At 47.4% G+C, this 27,280-nt stretch overlaps 1 protein-coding gene across 1 annotated transcript in view; it reads left to right on the top strand.

Annotated features, from left to right (window-relative positions):
• The window catches only part of PKHD1 (PKHD1 ciliary IPT domain containing fibrocystin/polyductin), a 1,684,711-nt gene that overhangs the window by 185,994 nt on the left and 1,471,437 nt on the right, over window positions 1-27,280 (top strand). Inside the window, exons 8-10 of the mRNA XM_069236642.1 lie at window positions 10,743-10,817; window positions 14,205-14,269; window positions 15,739-15,778. Coding sequence (XP_069092743.1) covers window positions 10,743-10,817; window positions 14,205-14,269; window positions 15,739-15,778 — 180 coding nt within the window. The remainder of the gene's footprint in view (window positions 1-10,742; window positions 10,818-14,204; window positions 14,270-15,738; window positions 15,779-27,280) is intronic.

Genomic DNA, 27,280 nt, shown 5'->3' with positions numbered 1-27,280 from the left:
TCACACATCCTGTCTGGCTGCTTGGCAGATGACAATTTGTGAGGACTCAAACTCTCATTCTAGTAGTCCAAATACAGAAAACAATTGTGATTTAGGGTCTAAGTCTTTCACATTTTATGTCGGGGTCTACTTCTTTTGAAGTATCCACTCCTCTGCTCTCTCTTCCTTTTGAAAATCAGTCTGTCATAGCAGGACAGACTCCTCACCTGATAGCCCCACAACACAGGTCATGGGTGTGGCTGCACTTCACACCTGGATGTGAATCAAAAGGTTAGCCCAGGGCCCTGGGAAATACTCTTTTTGATTCTGTTTTCAGCCCCATCTCCTACCCGAGATGTGCTCAGACCCCTTCCTTGTGACCAATCACTGAATCAAAGAACACCCTTTGAAATGTACTAGGGATGCCTGGCTCTTCCCTTTGCAGTGTGTGTCCCACCTAAACTACAGGAATGCAGCTATACAAAAATCTGTCTGGGGAATCTTGCTTTCTCCCCTCCATGTTTCACCATGCTTCTATCGACAGTCATAAGATGTTGGAGTCTGCTGTCACCATTGACAGTAGATTCCAAGGTCTTACTGCTCTATGACTAGATGAAGGGAAACACACAGTAAATTTGCTTTGGAAATTGTACGAGAACCACCTCTCACAATGTATTGTAGCATAAGTGCTCTGTAGAGAGGGCTGAGCTTGAAGTTGTTGAGGTTGACTGGCAACACCAGTGTCTTCTGTCACTTGCGCCTTAGTGCTCCTGACAGGTAGCTCAGTGGAACAGGTCTCCAAGAGGTCATATACACTTGATATGCACATGTGTAAAGTTGTGACTTTGTCCGGGTCCAGTGCAACCAGATACCTACAGTTGCCATTTTATTCCTTGTGCTGCTATTTTTTACTAAAGCCTTAAATACTGAATATCTCCTGTTCTACTAATTGGATTGTTGTCATTTTGGTCTTGTTTTATTTTTAAAACATGACTCTATTTTATGAACTCTGTTATGGGCTCCTTATGTGGTGTGTTACTGTTTGAAGTGCTGCACAAACTACTCCATACATTGCCTGAGTTAATCCTGACTGCTCTGTGCCAACCTACCCGAGGGTTGAGCATAGGTTTATTTAGGGTTTACTTGCGACTTTACCCTGAGAAGGATTGTGGTTGCTGCTTGAAAAGGGTTTCACCCTCACTCCAACCAGAAACTCAGTTTCTTACATGGACCAAGTACCCCTTCTGCACTTGACTCTTGTTGGTTTCTGTTGATGAGCAGTCAAAGGCTCTTTCAAGGGGGAGTGTAGATACAGGTAAGTGAACACAACTCATAACTCAAAGTGCACACAAGAATGAACAATAAATCAATGTCTCGTCCGGTAATGACTTTTAGAAGAAAAAAATAAGTATTTTATTTCTAACTCTACGCATTCAAAGGAATAATGATGCTCATATACAATGATGCATTTTCCTTATGGTCCGGGCTCTAGTAGTTGTCAGGCAAATCCATGTCCCACCCTCTACCTTATAATGTGCTTGGGTTGATAGACCTGTGAGAGAGGGCAGTTCTGAGTATCTTGTCCGCCCACATTTTTTGCTTTTGGATCACATGGTTTATGACCTTTTACTGTGAGGGAGCCTCATAATTTAGGACTCACCCACAGTAAACTCATGGTAAAATGGACTGCAAGTCTTTACCGCCGATGCTACCTTTTCAAGCTAAGGCTGCTGTGATGCAAGGGTAGGAAACCCAGGGCTGGTTTCACGTGATCACATGTGCACCCATGTGAGGGCTACGCTGGGAGGATTCCTGTCATGCACAGCCCAAGAACTGTGCCTAGGTAGTCTGCCGCAGAAGGAACCATGCAGAGTGGTTGGTGACCTGGGTAGGCCTTTGAGATTGATGTACACATGTGAGGGATAGTCAGTGTACTTACTGTCTTCATTGTAGTGACAGTCCATTATATGCCAATCGAAAAGACTGCCTTAGGGTGCAACTCCAGTTCCCTAGGGTCCACAGACTCCAGAGTCCCACCAATGTACAGTGTAACCTGTATGAAAAGAACAACGCAGTAGATTACAAAAGCATATCTGTACAGCTTATGGGTCACCTAGAAATGTCATTTCTCTCTGACTCAGTTCAGGATCAGGGCCAATTACTGATCTCTCTAACTGGAGGAGCAGGGCATTGCATCAATCAGCCAGCTGTTATTCTGTGCCAGGAATCGGGCCTGACCAAGGCCCCTCAATGAGGAGGGACTCCTTGGTGGAACTGCTTGGAGATACCCTGGCAGGACTGTCAGGGAGGAGGGGGCTGCATCCCACAGAGCACATGTGGCAACTGACTCCTGGATGACGCCATTTTCAGCTATCTCAGAAGACTGTGCAGGAAGGTTGGGAAAGGGGTGGAGAAGTGATGTGGCATTTCAGGATAGGCCAGAGGTCAGAGGCACAGCCCTGCTGGACACTTCCACCCCCACTTAAAAGGTCTTGCACAGGGGAGAAAGATCTCTCTTGGAATGAGCTTTTGCTGAAGACCCCCGGGACTGGAGGCTGACACCATGGACAGTTGGCAGGAGGAGCCCTGTGACTGTCCCCAGAACCAAAGATTTTGACTTTGATTGAACCCAGGACAAGTGGGGAGAGACTGGGCTCAGCACCAGGAGGTGAGAGGCCCAGAGGGAGAGCAGAGTAGAAATCTGGTGCAGGGAGCCTGTGGAACTAGCTCCCTGCAAAATTTGTCAACCTTTCAGGCCAGGAGGCCTGATGAATGTGTTCCAGGTGGCAAGGGCTCACCACCAGGAGCACAATGAGCCAAAGATTGTCAAAATGGGTCCACAGGGCCCAAGATATCTTCATTCAACTTTTGGTGACCTTTGACCTTTCTTCGGCCGGTGACAAAGTGTGTGGGGCTTCGCCACCTACTTCCCTCTTACCTCCTGGGTGGGCCAGGGCCTGGAGGCTGCCCTAACATTGCAGAGAATGCGAATGTTATGCATGTTATGGAGAAGGGACCCCCAGAGCCCATTCTGGGGCTGTGAGGAGACCAGCCAGCTTTTGGAAGGGGGGGCGCCATTGCGCACCCCCACCATAATTGTGAAGGTGCCCCTGACTCCATCCCGGGACCCCATGTGGCCAGTGACATGGGGGCAGGAGGTGAAGTGCTGTCGCACCCCCCTACGGGCAACAGGACGGGGGCCCAAGATCCATCCCTGTGCCCCAAAGCACTGGAGAGGAGGGGTGAGTGCGCCTCACTTCCCTGTGTGGCCCACCTTCCCCCTGCTCTCAGCCCACATGTCTGGTGGGAGTGGGAGGGCGGGCCACTGTGCAAGTCTGTGCAGGCAGCAGCGGGCAGACTTGAGTGTTACTGCCGGCTCCTGCAGCAGCATGTAAACATCTGCTTACGCAGGGAGCTGGTAAGGGCAGTCGGGGTTGGGCTCCTTGAGCTGCCCTCCAATGAGGAAAGACCACATAGGGTGTCCCGTAGACACCGGACACCCCAGAAGGCCTGAAGTCGCGGTGCCAGGATGCAAGATAAAGAATCCCAAAACAAAGGAAAAGCGAAGCGAAGCGTCTCTCCCCAAGGCAGCAGTGGAGCTGCTAATTAAGTATGCACGCTCCTGGAGGAGCGCTCCATAATGCCTTGTGATGCACAGCAGTTTTACACAGTAAAGTTGTTTGTTTTTAGGTATTGGTGACCCCAGGAGCACAGGGTCACCACAAAAAGTGTACTAAACATGGGGGCTGCAGGAGGAGCGCAGCCTCATCCAAGAAGGTTTTCTAATGTCCCCACCCTCAGTCTCTGGGGACTACAAAAGGATCACCCCTTAACTGTTTGCATATGTTTTAAATTTCCCTTAGCTGGAGTGTATGAATTGCAGTTGAAAGGGGATGCTTTCCCTTGTGCGGGAGGCGCAGGGCTACAAGGCTGTGGCTTACAAAAGGACCATGTGTTTGAAACATATGAAGATTGAGAGTCTGTAAGTGCAAGGTCCTTTAGGGACTGTGTAAAATGTGCAGTGGTTTCATGCTGAATTGTACCTTATGAATGTGACTCACTGAGCGTGTGATGAAACATTGCCAACATGCCTTAAGGGTGAGAGTCTATAATCACATCAGGTGATATATTTGTGAAGGTGATGGCCTTCAGGACTGTGGTTAAAGTACTGCACGTTGTGCTGAATGTGATTAAAAGTATATGGCTGCAGCATTGTGGCCAATGATGTGACATGTATATGGTCATACAAAAAGGCATCGGGTATTACCCAACTGAGAACAACCAAGTACTTTACGGCCTTTTGTCAACTGTACATCATTTTATGTTGCATGCTTCAATGTGGAATATGCTGAAACTTTTCAAAAACATTTTAGGGGTGTGGTAAGACTGTGTAGATCATTCTGAGAGTAATCATAGCAGCACAAATCATTCCATTCTTGTTAATGCTTTATTTGAGTAATGAGACTGAAAGTCACTAGTGATCAAAGTAGATGTACTTTAATGCCAGTATTAGGTGCTCTCACTCCAAATTACAGTCAGATATTGCATTGGAATACAAATGAATGTTTTCCCTTATGGGTTGTTGGTTTACATCTCTCTTTGGGAGAGACAAGAATGACAACGCAATACCCCAAAAACAGTAATCCCATCAACGTGTGTATATTTGTAAATTGTTGCACTATTATTCTTGTCTACTTGTGAATGGTGATTACTGGCCCACACCATCTCCTTTAAGTAAGCCTTGGACTGCTCTGCAATGCTACCCTATGAGAGTCAAGCGCTACAATGGGGTGTTTGGTTCCCAGTGGAGGTCGAGTGTGGACCCATTACTTGTGCAGGCCACATAACTAATGACCCACCCTCCAACAACCTGTTATCCTTAGTGTAGTTCCCCCCTGAGTTTTTGCCTTCAGACCTACTGTTTTGCTGACTTCATTTTTTCTGACCTTAGGATTCTGTGCACTTTGCCACTGCTAACTAGAGCTAATGTGCTTGTAAACTTTCCCTAAAATATGGTAACATTAGCTTATAACCAATTGGCAAATTTAATTTACTTATAAGTCTGTAGTAAAGTGCACTGCATGTGCCCAGGGCATGTAAATCAAACTCTACTGGTTGGCCTGCAACACATATTGTGCCACCTACTTGAGTACCACTTTAAGCATTACTCAGGCTTACCACTGCAGTGCCTGTGTGTGCAGTTTGCATGATGACCTGGCAAAATAGCCCTTTCACCAGAACCAAACCTTCCTTTTTAACACATATAAGTTACCCCTAAAGTAGGCCCTAATCAACCCCAAGGGCAGGGTGCAGTGTATTTAAAAAGTAGGACATGTATTATTTAGTATTACATGTCATGGTGATGAAAAACTCTAATTTTAAGTTTTTACTAGTACAAGTTCTATCTTGCTCATAGATTAACATTGTGATGACCTTATTACATTTTATAAGTGTAATTTGTAATCTGGAAGAGATACATTTTTTTGAGTTTGGTGTCTGTGGAATCACAATTTAAAATCACAACTTATGGTGAAATCAGATTTTAAATTTCAATTCTGAAAAAAAAACTTTTAGAAAGTTGGCATTATCTTGCCTTAGCCATTTGGTGCCTGCTGCCTGTCTCTGATCACAAGTCTTCGGTAGGGAGAGCAGGGCTTTGTGCATTCTCCCTGGATAGCCACACACAGAGGGAGTTTAGCTGTGACCTGATGGGCTAGTTGAGTCTTGATGGGCCATCCTGGGCAGGATGGGAAGGAGGAGCAGGACACAGCCTCACTTAGACCTGAATAGGCCGTGTCCTGTCCACAAACAAAGGGTTGCATACCCCCTATAATTAGTCTGGAGCCAGAACTGGAATGGCAGGGACTCTGTGCACTTTAGAGGCACCCCTTTTAAAGTCTCTGCACTTTACAGTCACAAATGAATATAAGTATTGGACATCTGACACCACAAACTCAGTAAACCTCTGGACCTGTGAATACTCTGTCAGAAAGAAGGTCTGCTGTGCTGCTGAAAGGACTGTCACTCTGCCAGACTACTATTCTGAAGAAGCTGCTTCCTTGCTGTGTTGACCTGTTGTCCTCCTGCCTGGGGAAGAAGATCTGGACTTGCACCTCCATCTTGCTCCCAGGATCCTGGGTGACACAAAGGGCTGGTCTGCTGGCCTCCTGATCTGAGCCTCAGGGACATAGCAGACTCCCCACTGCTCCTGAACCTTTCTTCAACAAGTTTCCAACCCCCAAGAGGCGCCGTCAGGTCCTAGGCCCTTGGTGTGGCTCTATAATCAAGCTTTTGGGCTCTTTTTGACCACAATTGGACCATTCGGTCCAAAACTTTGTTGCTCGCCTGGAAATCCGGCGAGGCCAGCCACAAGTTCACCTCTGCGCACAGCAAGTATTGCCGCTTGTGACCACAAGGCTCTAGCCCACCCATCAGTAATGCCTGTCCGGCTCTTCACACCCCGACAACCATTGGCAGTGACACTCCTGCAAACCTCTTCCCCACAACCAGGACTTTTGGCCCAATTATTGGGAAGGTCAAATTTCAGCTGGAATACTCTTGCACTGTATCCGACCCATGCTCCATTGTGGTCTGCTTTAACTTTTGACTTTGACCCGGTCGAGCCCGACCAGATAGTCACAGTTGGCGCTTTATGTTTTGAGACACTATATTGCAATATATTCTTCAAAAATTCATAACTTAAATTCTACTTATTGGATTGTTGATATTTTGGTTGTGTTTTATTTATTAAATTAAGTTCTATTTTCTAACCAGGTGTGGTATCTTTTTGTGTGGTGTTTTCACTGTTTTACTGTTTGAAGTGTTGCACTAATACTTTATACATTGCCAATTAAGTTAAGCCTGCCTGCTCTGTGCCAAGCTACCAGAGGGTGAGCACAGGTTAATTTAGGATTTGCTTGTGACTTTCCATGACTAGGATTGTGGTTCCTCTTTGATCAGGGAAATTACCTCTGTCAACCCGAAACACAGTTTCTAACATGGGGTTTTCCCCATTCACTGGTGCCACAACCCGGTTGATGCTTACTGGTGAGCCATATTCAAGAGACCCCCTTTGAGTGCTTAGTTTTCACTTTGCTACTGCACCACAGAAGTGCTTATTGTTACAGCAGATGCCCTGAGCACAGGCACTTGCAAGTTCAGATCCTGCTCTGAGAAGTCAGACTGTCCACAGTACACGCAGCAGCATCCGACTGATGCAGTGTCACTCTCAGGAGTGGCGTGGCCAGTTCAACCCAGCAATCGGCGCAGCTTCCAGCTCGCAAAGACACTGTAAGTAAATTTCTCCCCAGTAGTGGAATTCAATCCGTTTGCTTCCAACTGGAGTCCTGCAGTTGTGCGTCCTCCTCCTCTACGTCTTTCTGGTTCTTAAGGTCAGTCAGGGCAGATCTCACAGCGCAGTTAGAGCCACTGGCTGCTGCCTCTCTCCAATCTTGGGCGACCACTGGGAGTCTTTGGTAATTTGGTCCCAGGGAAGCCCTTACTTGAACATGGGGCTGCAGCTGTACCTTCTGTTTGCAACATAGACTCCTCAGGTGCAATCACCAACACCACAGCAGCATACAGGTTCACTGCTAAGGCATTTATGAGTCTAGGTACGCTGGTCACATAATTACTTCAACAGTGTCTGCCTTGAGCATACAGGGTCTCCGCAATGAGGCTTTATGGGTTTGTCGGCCTACTTACAGCCCTCATTACTTGGCTCAGTCTGTGTCAGCCCCATCTTGGCATACGCAGGCCACTGAAAACAATCCTGCACACTGCCTATGGCCCGCTCATTGCACAGCAGAATCCTCACACCTTGCACAAGGAGTCCTCACAGTAACTCTCCTCAGTGGACCTCGCTCTCTTTAATGCTTTCCTCTTCCTCACAGGGCACACTAGTCTTGGCAAGCAGGCAGAGGCTGTTGCTCCAGTCTGCAAGGTGGGTGATCCTGGTTTCCCTGAGTGGTGTCCCTTCTCCCAACAGGGAAACTAGCAGGTTTTAGCTCCCAGTCCTTGTCACAGACATGCAGAGGTTTTGCAGAGCTTCCGCTTCTCATACAGCTCATATGCCTGCTTAGTTGATGACCAATTTTGGGGTCTGAACCTCCCCTTTCTATTGTCCACATCCAGACACCAAAATGTAATTTAGAGTCTTTGAAATTTTATGTTGGGGTTGGCTTTTTTTGAAGTGGAGACTTTTCTCTTTCGTCTTTTATCATGAAATATGTCTGTCACAGCAGGCACAACTCCGAAGCTTATTGTCCTACAACGTAATTCATAGAGTGACCAGAGTTTACACCTGGATGTCATCCACAGTGATATGTGCATCAAAAGGTTAACCCTAGATCCCCACCCATACTCTTCATGATTCCCTTACTAGCCCCATCTCCTTTCCTGAGATGTGTCCAGGCTCCTTCCTTGTGATCTGTCACTGAATCAAAGTCTAGTCTTTTGAATTGCAAAGGGAGTCTCTTCCTTTTCCCTCCAGTATGTTCCCACCCACCTCAGAGAAATGCAGCAATACCCAAATCTGTTTGGTAGGGGAAGGGATTCCTCTACTCCTCATTTCTTCAACAGGCAAGCCTGGGCTTTCCACAATAGAGCCCAGGGTCCTCCATGTAACATACCATTGCAGGTACACTAACTCAGTGTACCTTCACAGCACACGTTCTGTCCAGCTCTGTTTCTCCATGCAGTGTACCCTTACATGTACACATGCATTTAGCACACACACTCAGTCTGTGCGCACTTGTCAACACTGAAGCTTTTTTTTATATTTAACCAGCACTACCAAACGCACCATGTGCGCTCAGCACAACACTTCATGTATTGTACTTCATGCAAGTACATATAAACCCAGCACATTCTCCCATTGCATACGCACTGCACAGCACCACATCTCTCATGTAATGTATTCCTCACAGGCATACATACATTCAGGATGTGCATTAAACACACATGCACTGCACAGTACTGCTCTATCTGTGCCCTACCAAGGCACACATACATCCTGCACAGAGTCACTACACCTGCGCTACTCAGCACTCCACATTTACCTGATATAGGCCTAGGTTGAGTTAAGCACACAGTAGTGGAACTTTCAATAAGGTGAGTGAGCCTGTGGGACTCACTCCAGTGACACAGGGTAAGTAGGTCCTGTTCACTACTACTCATAACTAGACAGTATGCTGCCACCACTACACTTGTGCTGCTTAATTCCAAAATGAGGGTAGCATTTGAGACCCCCTCTCGATCCAACAAGACCGTAATCCATGAGACGGGCCTATGTTACTGCACACATGCATGATCCAGGTTCGCCTATGACACAAAATCAGCATTGGGTATCCAGACAACAATATAGTTGGGCGCACAGGGCATAGGTCCAAATCTTCGGGTTGCAGAGGATGTTTTCGTCACAACACATTGTTTCTCATTTTTAGGTGCAATTGTGAAGCACATTTTCAATCCATAGAAATTCTTTAAACCAAAAGGGGTTTTGTGAGGTGTGAAAAATGCAGCTGCAAAGGGTTTCATTGATCCTGTGCGAGGGTATGGTTCTTTCAGAGAAGGCTATGTGTGCATTTTGTTGTTCATGATTGTATTTTATGGACAGGGGTTGGTTAGTGGTAGAATACTTCCGTTTAGAGAGACGATTTTACAACACTCCTCAGCTCACAGGAACATAATTTTCTGTAGATGGGGTAGCTAGTGGGAACTTGCATATGCGTACTTGTTCTTTTTCATAGAGTTCTCTAAAGCTAGAATTCAAGTCTAAGGTGATATCCACTATATAGATTTGCCTGCCGAGTTTCCTACGCAGTATTAAAGAAGCTGCTTTTCTTCTCACAAAGGTGACTGCAGCCAACACCAACTAGTATGTAGAAATGCTTGTCAGTAACACACATGTTTTAAGCACTGACGTTAGTAGATGGCAGGGGTTACACTTCCTAGGCCCTGATGTCCGGTACAGGCGCCATCTATTGCACTTGATAAATAATGATGCCCTGGGGTACAATATTTATCTGGTGCAAGAATAACACCTACTCAGGGGTTTTGGGAAATTACATTCAGATTTTGGAGCTTAAAGCACCAAAGTCCACATGGTACAGTAAATACCATACACTTTTCTCAGTTAAATTTGACCTGCCGGAATTTAATGAAGGATGAGGTATTTAATGTGTTTAATACCACCCAGCGCGGCATTCCAACCCACTTTTAATCAGGACCCTAGGGTTAGCTTAACAATCATGCAGCCTAGTCACAAAGGCATTTTGTATCACATAAAGTATTACCTTTGTAGTCCTCTTTTATGTTTCCTTGAATGTCTTTATGAATTCACCAAAAACATCTAAATTTAGAATACTGAGCGAATAATCATACACAAGGAAGGACTGTGCTCTCTTCCACTTTTACTAGCAGAGCGTTGTTTGTTTTAGGGATGATTCGCAAAGGTATGTAAGAGTACTTAAAAGAGTACTCCTGTAGCACTCCTTCAGGTACTCATTAAGGCTTTTGTGAATGGCCCCCTTTGGCTTCTGAGGCACTAGAACCTGTGGGTGCAAAGATACGGACATGTCAGTGACACGTGTAATATATGCTTTCAATTATTCAGTTCATTATGGTTTTACTATGAAAGGAGTATTGGGCATATGCAGACTAATGCTTTAAAGTAGGATATTGCACTGCTGTTTTTAATCATATTCACCATTGAACGTCATAAGGTGTCTCTGGCTAATAGTATTGTGTTTTTATTTTACCAGACCCGCTGAGCTGAAAGCTGAAGGAGATGGCTGGATGTCTATTTGTTCTTTTGCTGACAAGCAAGCTAAGGCCATGTACGTCTGTGCTAGCATCTCGAACTTTGAAATATATTTTAATTCTAATTATTCCTGAGGCTATTTTGCCAAGGCTTGTTTTTTACATAATATCTAAATCAGTGGTTCCCAACCTGTGGTCCAGGGACCCCTGGGGGTCCACAAAGCCTTCTCAGAGGGTCCGCGAGAGCTTAGAAAATTAAAAAATATTAACAAATATTGACAAATTAGGTCCCCAGCTTCCAGTAATGAGTCAGACGGGGGTCCCCGGATTCCAATGATGATTCAGTGGGGGTCCCTGGGTTCCATTAATGTTAAAGTGGGGGTCCACAGAAATTAAAAGGTTGGGACCCACTGATCTAAATGGTAAATGTCCCTAGGGACCGTGTGATGTTGCTGTAGGGATTCTAGTAAACAAACATTTCCAGTGTTCAGTGGCCCTAACTCTCAACTGCACTCTGAACTTTACAGGCTCCATGACACTTATTTCCACTGAACGTAACAGTAATATATTACTACACATAGAACATGCATTTGCAGTGCAATAGGTCTGGCATATTTCAAACAAGTTAATTGGCATCTTTTGACAACAGCGCCTACGAGCAAAAACAAAAGAATTGGAAACTGAGAAAAGATGAATTAATAAAATGAAATAAAGTTAACTTTAATAAAATAAAACTTTGCAATTCGGTTTGTCCTGCTGGGCATGTTTTTGCCAGTCACAAGCCTTCTGTTTGCGGGGCACTGGAAGTTAGAACAAAATAGTATCTCGATCATGTCAGGAGAACTTGTGATGGCCACCTCACTCCATGTCATGAAATAAACTTTCTCCATACCTGACTTTTACACCTGCAGATCATTGCCACCAGGTGGGTTAATCCCAAACAGGTTAGTGGAAGCAAATGTAGGGCATCATTTTGAGTTTGGAGGAAACAGGAAATCCACCAGTTTCTGGATAGGAGTACAATCCTCTGCCTAAATTTCCTCCATGGTAGGGTTAATACTGCAGAGTACAGGTAGTAGCAGGAATCAACTCCAGTGCATGAATGAGTGTATCTGATGATGAGAGAGTAAATCAAAAGTGAAGGAGGAATTTAAGAGGTTAGGAGTTTCTAGTCTAAGCAATACAATGATTACAGTTTAAATTCACGGCCTGAAAAAAAATATCTACCTTGAAGAACTGTAAAAATCTGGATGTAGCATTATTACCTCGTATTCTGGTACTTCTTGGGGCTCGCTGATCTTTCCGCACCTGTAATGAGGACATTTGAGTCACTTTTTTGCTGTTAGTCCAGAATGTAAAGGTCACATCTGGACTGTGAACAGCAGTGCAAAGGCCACCAGTTCAGCTCAGCAACCATTGATTGGGTAACGTCTGTCCACAAACTGTTCCTCTTTGCAGCAGTGGAGCCGGGTGTTTTCTGTGTCCGTCTGTTCTTCTGGGAATATGTGAGTCTTTCTTCTTTTTACAAGCCCTGAGTGCGTTGCCTCCACCCTTAGCAAGAAAACAAGATCATGACCACAGTGACATTCAGTAGAACTAAAATTCTCCCTCAGCACAATTATCAGTCTGTCCAGTCTTTATGTGCAACAGTAGATCAGTAGCACTATAGAGGGGGCATAGTCCTTCTTTCTTTAAATCTACCCAAGTCCATTTTTATGTAGTAAGAGCAGTTCCTCTACAGAGAATCCAAATGCATAAGAAAATCAGCGTTACACATTATTTTTCCAACTTTTGCTTGGCACGGTTTTCTTTTATTCCCTGTTGAACAGACTGAAGTACTGTTCCTGCTCTCACTTAATTTGAGACCTCCCAGTTCTCTGCGTAAATGTTACTCAATAACACATTTAATCGATAATAGGCTCTTTAGGATTGAACCCTGCTTCCTGAGTGCTGCAGCCTTGTGCTTGATGTCCTGCTCTGGCCACTGGAGTCATCTTCGAAAACATGCTGGGCTTCCAAGACCATCCCATCATCTACTGAACTTGCCCACATTGCTTGCTGTAATCATTAAACAATGCAATAATTTACCACTTCATATTACATTGAAATTGTTTCTCAAATAACTACAAGGTGCATAGTGCAATAAAAATCCTAAAAGTAATAGCACATCTGCTTAAATGTAACTCAACATGTATAACCAACACTGTCAGCTACACGTTGGCATACAACTATATTGTCACAACATACTGTGAATGCATTTTACCACCAAATCAAAAATAGTAGTATTTTGATTTACACGGATTTTTTTTTGGCGTACGGCTGATTTACATCTGCAAACAGGTACTTTTGCACAAAGTTGAACCGTATTCATGAACTAGTATAAGCGCTTAACTTGCTAAAGCTTTGGGCACTTAAACATTTTTAAGTTTCCTTTTCAGTTGCACTGGTAAGAGTCCTGATGGGTGGGACCAGAGAGTGTTTAGGAAAAACCCTTCTAAATGTGATCCACACCAACTCAACTCAGGTGTAAATCCTTGATATGTAAAAACATTTTCTGTGCATTTCACACACGTAAATGCCTAATGTAACTGCTGCAAAAAGCAAGGGAAGGAGCACTAATCATCCCCATTTTTACGTGGAGCCTGGAAAAGTAAACAATATTAGAGGATACTATTTTTAAGTGAGTGAAGAAATGAAAACAGTTCTAAAACTAATTAAGAATGTGTGCACTTCCTATCCTAAACTGGTGCACTTTACACATATTTATGAAATAAAAACGTTATGGGTTTGAAAACTGTTGTAAGTGTCTTTCTTTTTTAATGAATTCCACAGACTTTGAACTCTTCTTTAAGCTGCCATAATTATCATGTTTGGAAAGGAAATGTCGGTGAATACCCCCAACATGCATCATTTAAGAACAGGTTTAATCAAAGCATAAGAAAGTCGTAAACTAAACTTACTTTCATAAATATCAATATCTGTAGCTCATCTGTCCTTATGTCATATGGAAACTAATTACGTTGTCGAACAGCATTTAACATAAGATGTTTTTTTATGCCTACATTTATAAACCCTAACCTAAGCTGAAATGCACATAAAATGATTAACAACAGTAGAAAGGGGTAACAATATGAATTCTGCGCCAGAATTCATCCACAGCTAGTGTAAAGTGCATTGGTCATATTTGTGAGAGGAAAAATATTTACTTACTAGAAACTTGCTCATTAATCTATTTGATTTACAGACCAGGGGCAGGGATTAACACTATCCAATGAACTATTGGCCGATTAACAACGTTTTTTCTCCTGAGTGAGTTCTTTTTAATAGGGTCCTTCCTAATTAAATTAGGTAGAAAGTGCAAGACTATATGGTGCTCACTGGGTTTGTGAAGTATAAAAAAATATATGTTTGTTCCACACCCGTACAAATGCCATTAATGATCATGATCTGCTGTTTTGTTCTAGATATCCCATAGAATCAGACCATGGATATGGGACAATGCAGTGCCGCGTAGAAGGACACTATATTGGTGAGTTATAATATTTTTAGTCATGTTGATAGTCATCTGTTCGTGTAGCGACTGACTTATTATATCCTTTGGCTTCATTTCCATGCAAATGGAGTCTACTTTTATGAAGCCCTAACCTGATCAAAAGCACACTTACCATCTCAAAGATCAATAAACTTGAAGGTTCTTGAAGCTAGCAAACTCAATGTGAATGTTCATTAGTTACAGGTTCAGTGCCCTCACCCACCACTGACTAATGAATCCCTTCAGACACTGAGGGCCTGATTAAATGCCCATAGGACCGCCATACCCACTGTGGCGGTCCGACCGCTGCTTCCCTGGCGATCCAACCGCCAGATTACTATGTTGGCAGGCGGACCACTATAACACTGCCGCCACCGCCAGGATGAGAGATCCCGACGGGTTGGCGGAGGTGAAAGTCCTGGTTAGCAACGCCGGTGCCAAGTTCAGCACCCAAGTGCTGATCCCAACTTTCCTTTCTGCCAGCTATTTAATTTCAGCACACTTGAAATGTACACTGTCTGCCATGCAGGACAGTGCGCATTCCGAGTGTGCTGTGTGCAGTGGCGTTGACCTCGGCTGTCTCTGAGAGCCGAGACCAGTGCCGCCGAACTGTTTCCGCTGGTCAGCCCAGCGGAAACATCGTAATATGGCGGTGGGGAGGCCATTGACTTGGTGGCCACCTCCCCACCACTGTACTGATTTTCTGGTGATCCGACCGCCAAACTCCTAATTAAGCCCTAAGTATTATAAAAGTAAGATAACCATCATTACAATAAAAGATCAGTAATCCATTACAATGCCAAGCACATGAAACAACTGCAAAGCTTTTTGCAATTGCTTGAAGCATATAGACACAATCAGCAATGTGAAAGTAGATTAGTCTAAGCCATTGGTACTAAAGTGTAATTGTGCTGTAGACAATTTTATGGTACACTCTCATGTAGGTTTTGAAGGCTCTTCCTCTGTGACTCTCCAGGCTACATACCATCCTTTCATGTTAGATAAACCTAACTTGAACCACCTACTACCTGCTTTGTTGCCTGGATCAGAATTCCCAGCTGCACTAGGGTTAAAAGTTTAAGAGATCCAGAAATGTGTTAGTATAGGGAGTGAAGGCAAGCTATGAATGCGCCTCTAAATCTAGCTAGCAGAGCCTTTCATCAATAAAGAACTGCCAAAAGACCCATCTTTTGAGTATTTTGTGGTGATCAGCCGATTTCCCCATTTCTGGTTTTAGAAAGTAAATAGCTTTAATGGTGGCTCATCTTCAAGGAAATGTATTTTGATTGATAAAGGGAGCAGGTTTTGTACATTGTCTGCAAACTAGGTCACATATATTCAACTTTGCTTTGCCGCTTTCCATTTAAATGATTTTTTATTTGCATGAAGTGTACTCCTTCTGTATGATGCAGTGTAATTCATATGTGAACTTTGTGACTGAAACATTGTTATTTTTCTCATTACAGGCTCACACAACGTTAGTTTTTCAGTATTCAACATTGGAAAGTAAGTGGAACATTCTGATAAAGAAGATTATGAATTTATTATAGGTACATAATTATCTCTTAATGGTATGCATGATTGTTAGAAATGTGGTCTTTGGTTAGCAGTCAGGTTACCCCCAGTCAAAGCAAGGACCCTCACTCTAGTCGCGGTTAAGGAGAATCACACTAAGTAAGCCTCCACTCACCCCCTTGGTTGCTTGGCACGAGCAGGCAGGCTTACCTTCAGAAGCAATGTGTAAAGTATTTGTACCAACACACACAATAATACAGTGAAAACACTACAAAATGGACACCACACTAGTTTAGAAAAATAGATAATATTTATCTAAATCAACAAAACCAAAACGCCAAAAATCTAACATACACAAGTTAAAATATGAATTTTCAAAAGAATAGGAGTCTTAGGTGGTCATTATGACATTGGCAGTAACTGTTAAAGGGGCGGTAATAACTCCTATAGACAGCCAATTTACCACACCAACCGCCAGGGTGTTAACACCACTGACCACAGCTGTAGCTATCAACAGCCAGGCAGAAGACAAAGTACCGCCCACCATATTAAGTTCTTGCAAACCGCCACGATTTCTGGGGCGGTACCAACGCTATCAAAAGCCTGGCGGAAATAGAACACAGAAGATGAAAGACTCACCATCAGAGACACATAGAAGAACAATGCTGCTATGGAACCGGAACTTCAAGTCTTCCTGATGCTCTTCTATGCCATGCTCCAACTGGAACACCAATGCCGAGGAAGACGACGATGGTGAGTACAGCTGCCTAGCACACAAGGGAGGGAGGGAGGAAAAGGAGAGTGACACACACACGCACGACACACACCATTCACACACACACCATACACAGAACCAGCAGCAGAGGAAAAACAATGTCACAGGACACTCGTCATATTAATGCAAGGGCAACAGTTAGGCAGTACTGATAATGTAATTGTATGCCAACAGCCACCATGTTGTCCATTTGACAAAAAATACTTGATTCAGTGTTCCGAAAGGGCCAATGGCCAGTCCAAAGTACAAAAGGCCCACATGGCCACAGGGCACAGTCCAAGGCCCAACTCGTTCTCGTAATCTGCACTACACTGTGCAGGGGCATCATGTTGTGAATGGCCAGGCACGTCAGGGGGAAGGCTGCTGTGTCCCAGCTGGAGGTGAGGGCTGCTGTGATCCAGCTGGAGGTGAGGGCTGCTGTTTTCCAACTGGAGGTGAGGGCTGCTGTGTCCCAGGTGGAGGTGAGGGCTGCTGTGTGTGTCCCAGCTGGAGGTGAGGGCTGCCGTGTCCTAGCTGGAGGTGAGGGCTGCCGTGTCCTAGCTGGAGGTGAGGGCTACTGTGTCCTAGCTGGAGGTGAGGGCTGCTGTGTCCCAACTGGAGGTGAGGGCTGCTGTTTTCCAACTGGAGGTGAGGGCTGCTGTGTCCCAGCTGGAGGTGAGGACTCCTTGCCCACTGCTGTTGGAGCGGGCCTCTTGCCTCTTTTAGTTGGTGGACTGGGAAGCTTCCCTTTCGTGGGGGGTTTAGTGGGATCCTTCCCTCTCTTTGGTGGTGGAGAAGGATACTTCCCTCTCGGGTGGTGGAGTGGGATCCATCCCCCTCTTGGGTGGTGGAGTGGGATCCTTCCCTCTCTTGGGTGGTGGAGTGGGATCCTTTCTTTTCCTGCCTCCATGACTAGGAGGTGCCTCCACTGTCTCCGTGGACTGTTTGGCTGAGGTGCTGGGCTGGGTCGTTAGGACCCTGCTCTTACAGGCAGGACGGGGGGAGGGAAGAGGTCAAGTTGGGCAAGGAAAAACTTCTCAGGGACGGTGGGGCTGGATGAAGGAGGAGAGATGGGAGTGGAGGTTGAGGGAGTGGTTGTTGGAGGTGTATGTCTGCTGACTTTGGGTTCAGGTGGATGGGCAGTGTGCTGATGTGAGGTGGATGGCTGTCTGAGTGCACGCGTTTGTGTCTCTTAGGAGGGGGCAGACAGGGTGGGACAGGACACAGGGGATGCGTGGATGGGTGTTGTGGAGGTGTCTGCAAGTGAGGTTTGTGTGCTGCGTGGTTTGGTGATGGTGGTGGTGTCTGTTGATGCATGGAATGCAGGTGTGAGTGTGGATGTGACTGTGAGGGAGGAGAAAGAGGAGGGGGAGACAGTGGAGGCAATGGATGTTGTTGTGTGTGCAACTGTCTGTTGTTTGTGTGCATGCTTGTGGCCTGAAGTGTGCTGCCTGTGTTTGTCTGTACCACTCTTGTGTGATGTTTTGTGTGCATGCTGTCTGTATGTGTGCATGGGATGGGTTGGGGTTGAGGAGATTGGGACTGGGAAGTGGTAGTTGGAGGGGGGACAGTTGGAACAGGGAAAATGGCTGCCATCAGAGAGAAGGCCAGAGCCTGGAACGATCTCTGTTGGACCACCAATACACCATGAATGCCCTCCAGGAATGCACTGCATTGCTGCATCTGGGATGCCAGCCCCTGGATGGCATTCATAATGGTTGACTGCACTACAGAGATGGATCTCAGGAGGTCAATAGCCTTCTCACTCAGGACAGCAGGGCTGACTGGGGAAGGGCCTGAGGTCCCTGGGGCGAAGGAGATACCCTCCCTCCTGGGTGAACGGGCACAGGCAACTCAGTGAGGGCTACTGGAAGGGCGGTGCTGGTACGGGGGGTGGTGGCTGTACCTGTAGCTGGGGTGATTCCAGAGGTGTCCACCACCACCAGGGAGCTTCCATTAGAGGAGGTATCTGAGTCAGTGTTGTCACCTCCTGTCTCTGCTGTGGTGCTCCCCCTCACCCTCCGTCCTACTGGTCCCCTCTGCGTCGGTGGACTCTGCCTCCTGTGGGATCCAGCTCCCTCTGTCGCCGGTGCCACTGCTCCTCTGCCAGATGATGCTAATGCACACATGGACAGGATGACAGAAGAAAAAAGGGGGAGAGAGAGAAAGGGAGCACTGGGTCAAATACAATATCAACACCACAGATGGCATACACATTGCCGTCACACAGGGACCAGGATTGAGCACCATGCATCGCACTGGCATTACATTTGCTAGGTGCCACAGCAAGATGAGAACAAAACACCGCCAACTGCTGGATCGTGCTGCATTCTCTGAGCTGGCATTAAGGGGCACCCACAAACTGACACCCACCACCAGGTTCCCATGCCACCTAGCAATCATAGTTGTAATGCACACTGGACTCACCCCCTTGTGGCTGCTGTGATGCCCTCAAGCGCCCATCCAACTCTGGGTAGGCCACCGCCAGTATGCAGGCCATTGGGGGGGGTCAGGTTCCAATGGACACCCCACCCTCGATGGGAGGCTATCCAAAGCTAGGCCGCTGCAGTCTTCCGGGCTCAGCGTCTCAGGTCCTCCCACCTCTTCCTACAGTGGGTGCTCCCAAGGTCCGCAAGTCCTTAGCGATTGCACACCACAAACCCTTCTTCTCATGGGCGCTGACCTGCAGAGGAAACACAGACAGGAAGACACCATTAACCAGACAATCCAGCCTGTTACACATATGGGCCACAAATCCCCTTCCATCCCCATTGGCACACACATTACCCAGCGCCCACCATGTACATCACCACCAGACATACGACCCCCCAAATGACACGATGCTTGCACACACATCTCCATGCAATCTTGTCACATGCCTCGTGCCGAAGGTGTACTCACCAGTTGGTCTGGAGGCCCATACAGCAGCCCATACTAGGGTAGAACCCCATCAACCAAGCGCTCCAACTCCTCAGAAGTGAAGGCAGGGGCCCTTACCCCGGTCACACGGGCCATGGCAGGATCCAGACACAGGTCACAGCAGCACACGCAGTGTAGGTGTTGTCCTGTGGAAAGTCAGGAAACGAGTGAGGTTCTAGGCAGAAAATGGAGGTCACGTAGGCGGCGTTGTACACCGTCACCGCCGGTAGTGATCCCCATTGGCCACTGTACTCCATAGAATCCCATGTTATCCAATGAGGAATAGCACGGCTGTGCAAGACGGCCTTCCGCCATGACGCGCAATGCTGGCGAATTTCGCTCACTTCCACCTGCCCCTACATACAGGAAAAGCGGTCGCCATTTTATGGTAGTGAACAATATTCAGATAATCGAGAACTGCGTCATATCTATAATTTGCACATACATTGCCATTCCCAATGTCCCATCATGTTACTGCTCTATATACACTGAGGTGGTGGTTCCAGTGTTCAAATTGTGACAGCCTACTCACTCTTGTGTCCCTTAGATACCTACTGCTGCAGAGAAATCGTAGGAGGAGGCAAGTCCCCATGTACAGACCCCTTGTGGACTTGGCTACATTGGAAGACAGGCACATAATACTCACCGATAGACTGGACAGGGCCACAATAACAGAGCTGTGTGCTCAATTGGATCCTGATTTGATATCTGCTATCCATCATGCCACTGGGATTCCCCCCCCTCTCTTCTGCAGGTTCTATCTGTGCTCCATTTCCTGGCAACTGTCTCTTTCCAAGTGACAGTGGGCTTGGCAGCAGGAATGTCACAGCCAATGTTCTCAATCGTGTTGGCAAGGGTTTTGTCTGCCCTGGTGAAACACATGTGCAGCTACATTGCTTTCCCCCAGGTGGAAGATTTGGCTACTGTGAAGGCTGGATTCTATGCAGTGGGACATATACCCAACATTATTGGGGAGATTGACGGTACACATGTTGCGTTTGTCCCCCCCTACCTCAATGAATAAGTGTTCAGGAATCGGAAGAGTTTCCACTCACTCAGTGTGCAAATGGTGTGCCTGGCTGACCAGTACATCTCCCACGTCACTGCCAAGTATTCTGGGTTGGTGCATGACGCCTTCGTCCTGAGGAATAGCAGCATCCGAAATGTGATGGCACAACTGCAGAGGCACAGGGTGTGGCTAATTGGTGAGCCTGACTCCCCACCCAATGTATGTCAGTGTATGCCTTCTAGTGTTACCCCTATACCATTGTGTAACGCTAACATTTGTCCCTCAAAACCTGCAGGTGACTCTGCATCCCCAAACCTATTGCGGCTCCTGACCCTGTGAGAAATGCCAGGACAGTGGCTGAGAATCGTTATAATGATGCACATGGGTGAACCAGGAGAATTATTGAAAGGACCTTCAGCCTCCTGAAGGCCAGGTTCAGATGCCTCCACCTGACAGATGGATCCCTGTGCTACTCACCCGAGAAGGTCTGCCAGATAGTAGTGGCATGCTGCATGTTGCACAAACTGGCCCTCAGACAACATGTGCCTTATCTGCAGGAGGAGGAGACTGGAAATGCCCCTGTGGCAGCAGTGGACCCTGAGAATAGTGAGGATGAGGAAGCAGAGGATGAGGATGTGGACAACAGAACATCAGTTATACTTCAGTACTTCCAATGACACACAGGTGAGACAGTGGAACTGACCATTCCTCTGATTAATGATGTTTTCTCTGTGGCTGTAGCAGGATGGCTATCACTTCCTTTGCATCTCTATTTATTGTCCCCTATGGCTTCTCATTTTGCAGATGTTGGTGGTATGACAACAGTGTACTGATGTGATGGCTACAGACAGATATAGGTCATAAAATGTATGCTATCACAGTGTTCAGATCATTTGCACATGATGTGACTGTTTCCATATACGCACATTTTCATACCTTAAAAACACTTTCACCTAGGTTGTGTTCAAGGGTGTTTATTGTAGTGCAAAGTATTGAGGGAAAAGTTCAATGGAGTGGGGTGATGGTTGAGGAAAGTCCAAGGTATTGTTCCAGTCTTTTTGTAGAACAGGTCCAGTGTCCAAGGGGCCATTGGAAGGGGAGCAAAGGCAGTTCAAAGTGGACAAGGTGGGGTACAAGGGGGACATTCAGGAGGGTCTCATTTCCTGGCGGTGGTCTTGGTCTTGACAGGTGTCTCTGGCTTCTGTCTTGGTCGTAGGGAATGTTTGCAGGTTGGTTGACCTTCTGCAGGAGGAGGGTTGTTGGTGGCCTTTGGGTCCTGTGGCAGGGCCTCCTGCCCACCAGCTGCAGCGGAAGTAGTGGGCGGGTCAGTGGACTGGCTAGTGATAGGGGCCCGCTGGTGTGCTGTCCATCACCCTCATGATGTTGGCCATATCCGCTATGAAGACCATGGTGGTTTTGAGGGTCTGCAAATCGTCCCATATCTCCTGATGGTGTACCTCCTGCAGTTGCTTGTTCTCCCGCATGTTGGTAAGGATCTGGCCCATATTGTCCTGGGATTGTTGGTAAGCCCCCAGGACATTAGTGAGTGCCTCCTGGAGAGTCAGTTCCCTGGGCCTGTCCTTCCCCAGTGTCTCTGTTCCCCTGTGCCTCTGTCCCCTGAATGGTGTGCCCACTGACCCCAGGTCCCTGATTGTCTTGGGTGTGAGGTGTGAACTGGGGTCCCTGTACAGGTGGGCACACTGCTGATTGATGTGTCCTGGGGACAGAGGTGTGGGGACGTTGGGTGGGTGCTGTGGTGTTGGATACTGCTGGAGGAGGCTCTGTGGTGGACTGTGTGTGGGCTGGGGTGGCCCACTGACCAGTGGTCCCTGATGAGCCAGGTAGTTCATCAAGATCCTGAAGTCCAGAGTTACTGTCATCACTGGGGGCATCTTCTGTTGGGGGACTGCTTAGTTGTGGCACCTCCTTGCCACTGAGATTGGGATGTAAGTGATTTATTATACTTCATGTCTGTGACATATTGTACATCCCTGGCTTCCCCACTATCTTTGCTGTTGCCCTGCCACCTTTGTTTGTGTATGGTGATGTATTGTGGGATTGTTAGTTCTCCGTGATGTGCATTCTTTGGTGACTGGTGTCCATGCAGGGCTGGGAGGGTTGTCCATGCATTGTTATAGCATGCAGGGCTTGGCATTGGGGTTAGTCAGATGTGTAGGTGCAGTGTGTGGGATGGAGTGGAGTGATGGAAGTGAGGGTGAGGGGGTGTGATGGCATGCAGGTATGGGGGGGTGATAAGTAGTAAATGTCTACTCACCAGTGTCCAGTCCTCCAGCATATCCAGTGAGTCCCTCAGAATGCAGTATTGCCAAGATTTTCTGCACCCATGCTGTGAGCTGTGGGGGAGGAAGTGGGGGCCCACCGCCAGTCTTCTGGATGGTAAGCTGGTGCCTTGGTGCCACAGAACGTACCTACCCCCATATGTCGTTCCACCTCTTCCTCATGTTGGCCCCTTGTTCTTGGATGCTGTCCCATGTTGTTCACCCTGTCCACGATTCTCCGCCATAGCTCCATCTTCCTGGCAATGGATATTTGCTGTACCTGTGCTCCAAACAGCTGTGGCTCTTTCCTGACTATTTCCTCGAACATGACCCGCAACTCCTCATCAGTGAAACGGGGGTGCCTTAGTGGGCACATGGGTGTTGTGTGGTGTGTGTTGTGCAGAGGGTGTTAAGTGATGTGGTGGGGTGTGGGATGTGGGGTGCGTGACGCATGGATGGGTGTTTGTGGTGTGTGAGTGTAGTTGTCTCAGTGGTCTTCGTGTTAGTCTTGTGGCACTTTTTGGTATTCGTAAAGGGTGGTGTGTAATGTGGTTGTGTGTTTTATAGTGCTGTTGGTGTGTGGGTGTGGTGTGTGTATGAGTGTCAGGTGTGTGTTTCCGGTACTGGCCACTGTTGTGTTGTTTTGTATTTGGGTGGCCATTCTGAGTGCGCCGGTGTGTACCGCGAATGGTTTACCGCCATTGAATGTCTGCCGTTGTGATTTGTGGATCATAATGTGGTGGGAATGGTATGGGTGTTCGTGCCACCAATTTAGCACTGACCTTTGGGCTGCCGGATTTGTGTATGTGGCAGTATTCTGTCTGCTTGGTGTGTGTGTTTCATAATATGGCAAATGAATATTCGCAAGCGCAGGTATGTTGGCGGCCATCACCGCGGCTGTATACGGCATTTACCGCCAATGTCATAATGAGGGCCTTAATCCTTAGAAAACAGTGAGAATGGTGTTGTTACACGAAGTACCTGGTTAGCGTAAAAAATAAAGCCGCACAGATCGACCGTGTGTCGGAAAAAGGCAGCGATGCATTGATTTGAATCGGCTGTTTAAAACTGCACTCACAGACACTGTAGTGGTAGGTCTGAGCCATCTTAACAGGGCTACTAATGTGGGTGGCACAAGCAGGGCTGAAGGCCCACTAGTAGCATTTGATTTACAGGCCCTGAGCCCCTCTACTGCACCAAACTAGGGACTTACTAGTAAATCAAATATGCCAACCATGGAAAGCCAATTACACATACATTTTACATAGGAGCACTTGCACTTTAGCACTGGTTAGCAGTGGTAAAGGGCCCAGAGTATCAAAAACAGCAAAACATAGTCCAGCTCACATCAACAACCTGGGAAACAGAGGAAAAAAGTTAGGGGAGACCACTCCAAGGATGCCAAGTCTAACACATCCCCCCCCAGCTGAAAGTGGGGAGCAGCTTCCCACCCTCATGGGAGTTCTCTGCACTAAGGCGGAAGAATCTGGACAGACCATCAGCATTGGTGTGTTCTGTACCAGGGTGGTGCTCTACCGTAAAGTTCCCTGTAGGGAAATGGACCACCTCAACAGTTTTGGATTCTCACCCCTCATCTGCAATAACCATCTGAGGGGCCTGTGGTTGGTCGGAACCTGGAAGTGAGTCTCAAACAAGTAGGATCTTAGCTTCTTCAGTGCCCAGACCACAGCAAAAGCTTCACGCTCTATTGCACTCCACCTACATTCCCTGGGAAGTAACCGGTTGATCTAGGCCCTCTTCATTTAGCTGTAATAACACTGCTCCTATACCATGCTCTGAGGCATCCGGTTGCACAACAAACGCAGGTGCTTCAGGGCATCAAAAGCGGTCTGGCAAGACTCTGTACAGATCACCTTCTTTGGTTGCTTCTTATAAATCAACTCATTCAAGGGGGCAACAATGGTGCCATACCCCTTGACAAAACATATGTAATAATCAGTGAGGCCCAAGAAGGCCCTCACCTCAGTCTGGGTCTTGGAATGCTCCCAAGCCAGAATGGTATCACGTTTTGGCTGTAGGGGTGCCACCTCGCTACTCCCTGCCTGGTGTCCCAAATACACCACTGAACCCTGCCCTATTTGGCACTTGCTCACTTTAATAGTGAGGCCTGCCTAATGCAACACTTACAGAGATGCTGCAGGTGTTCCTCCCAAGTGGAACTGAACAAAGCAATGTCCTCCAGGTAGGCTGCACTGAAATCATCCAGTCCAGCCAATACCTGGTTGACCAAACTCTGAAAGGTGGCAGGGGCATTCTTCATCCCAAAGGGCATTACGTTAAACTGGTAGTGCCCATCTGGGGTAGAAAATGCTGACCTCTCCTTGGCCCCCTCAGTTAAGGCAATCTGCCAATACCCAGACATCAAGTCAAATGTGCTAAGGTGTTTGGCAGCTCCCAACCAATCAATGAGCTCATCAGCTCGGGGGATTGGGTGCACATCAGTCTTAGTGACCGCATTGAGACCCCGGTAATCCACACAGAACCGGAGTTCTGCTGTGGCACCAGGAGCAGCAGCCTTTGGAACCAAGTCCACAGGGCTGGCCCAAGGACTACTAGAGAACTCAATTACCCTTAGGGTTAACATCTTTGATACCTCTTCTTTTATGCTAGCCCACACCTTATCGGTCACTCTGTAAACCTTCTGTTTAATGGGTGGACCGTCCCCAGTGTCCACATCATGTGCACACAAGTGTGTGACCCCTGGGATCAAGGAGAACAGGGTGACGAACTGACCCAATACCTGATGGCAATCCCCTTGTTGTTCTGAGGTCGGGGGGGGAGAGGTTCACTCCCTCCACAGACTCATCCTTCAGTCCAGCAGACAGGAGGTCAGGAAGAGGCTCACTGTCTTTCTCTTCCCCGTCATCTGTTGCTAGGAGCATAGACAATTCAATCCGCTCAAAGTGTGGGTTGATGCGGTCCACATGTTGGACCGTCAAGGGGTTCCTGGGAGTCCGCAAGTCCACCAGGTAAGTGACTTCACTCTAGTGCTCCGCTACCTCAAATGGCCCAGTCCACTTGTCCGAAAGTGCCCTAGGCTCCACTGGTGCCATCACCTACACTTTTTGTCCAGGTTCAAACTCGACTAGAGTGGCATTCTGGTCATACCACCGTTTCATGTCTTCCTGGCTTGCTTCTAGGTTCTCTTGTGCAAGAGCTCTGAAGCGGGCAGTCTGTTTTTTTAAGCGCCAGCAATTAGCTGAATACATCCCGGGGAGGTTTACTGGGGGCTTTCTCTAAGCCCTCCTTCACCAGACTCAAAGGTCCCCTGACAGGGTGGCCATACAATAACTCAAAAGGACTGAATCAAAGCCCTTTTTGAGGCACCACCCTGTATGGGAACAGAAGGCATGGCAAGAGGATGTCCCACTTACACCTCAAGGGCTCTGACAGGCCCATGATCATGCCTTTCAAGGTGCGGCTGAACCTTTCAACCAGACCATTGCTTTGGGGGTGGTAAGGAGTGGTGAACTTATATGTCACCCCACACTCCTGCCACAGAGACTTCATATACGTAGATATTAAATTGGTACCCTATCAGATAACTCTTCCTTGGGGAACCCCATGTGGGTGAAAACCCCCATCAATGCATGTCCCACCACAGGGGAGGTGATTGACCTCAGCGGAATGCCTTCTGGGTTCTGATCAAGACTCAGCATTCTTAGGCTCACTATACAGGAGGCCGTGCTCCCAATAAATCAGGTTAGATCCTGGCTCCTTGCCAGCCGCCTGGTCTGCAGCCTGCTGCCGCAGACCTTCCAGAGTAGGACATACACTCTGTGCCTCACAGAACAACTCCCTGGTAGGCCCCACTCCCTGCTGCCACTGTGACAGCTCAGGGACCTCCACCAGCTCAGCCATCTGTTCCCTTGTAGGCTCCGGGGTGTCACCCTCAGGCTCAGCCTCCTCCCGAACCGTGGGAACTTATGTGGCCGGTTTCCTACGACCCTTGCCCTTCCTCTTACTGGCAGATCCCTAGGCCACTGTTTCAGGCTCCAGGGGCTTCTGACCGCCCTGGCGGGCTGCCATTGACCGGGTAGGTATGCATACCCACCCAGGCAGACCCAACATCTCCAATTGTGACCTGTGTTCCACCTCCTTCCAAGGGGAATCCTCCAGGTCATTGCCAAGCAAACAATCCACAGGCATGGTTGGACTCACAGCTACTTTCAAGGAACCTGAGACCCCCATCCCATTCAAAGGGAACCTGCGCCACTCTGCACAGGCACTCTGAGTTGTCCACTGCAACTACTTGGTGAAGTACACAGGGATCTATCTGCTCTTCAGACACCAGGTGACTCCTAACTGAAGTCACATTGGCTCCTGTGTCTCTCAGAGCCTCCACCCTCTGTCTGTTAATGGTCACCCACTGCCTGCATCTTTTGTGTTCTCAGGCACTAGGGTTCTCTAGATCATCTCACTGTCCCCTAGTGAGACAAAGGTCATCTCAACTGGCTCCCACCCACCTGGAACCAACTCCTCCCCAAGCGCTACACTGGCAAAACCCTGTC

The sequence above is a fragment of the Pleurodeles waltl genome, chromosome 5, assembly GCF_031143425.1.
Source record: "Pleurodeles waltl isolate 20211129_DDA chromosome 5, aPleWal1.hap1.20221129, whole genome shotgun sequence".
NCBI lineage: Eukaryota > Metazoa > Chordata > Amphibia > Caudata > Salamandridae > Pleurodeles > Pleurodeles waltl.
The sequence above is the reverse complement of the archived record's forward strand: the minus strand, read 5'-3'. Positions and strand labels throughout refer to the sequence as shown.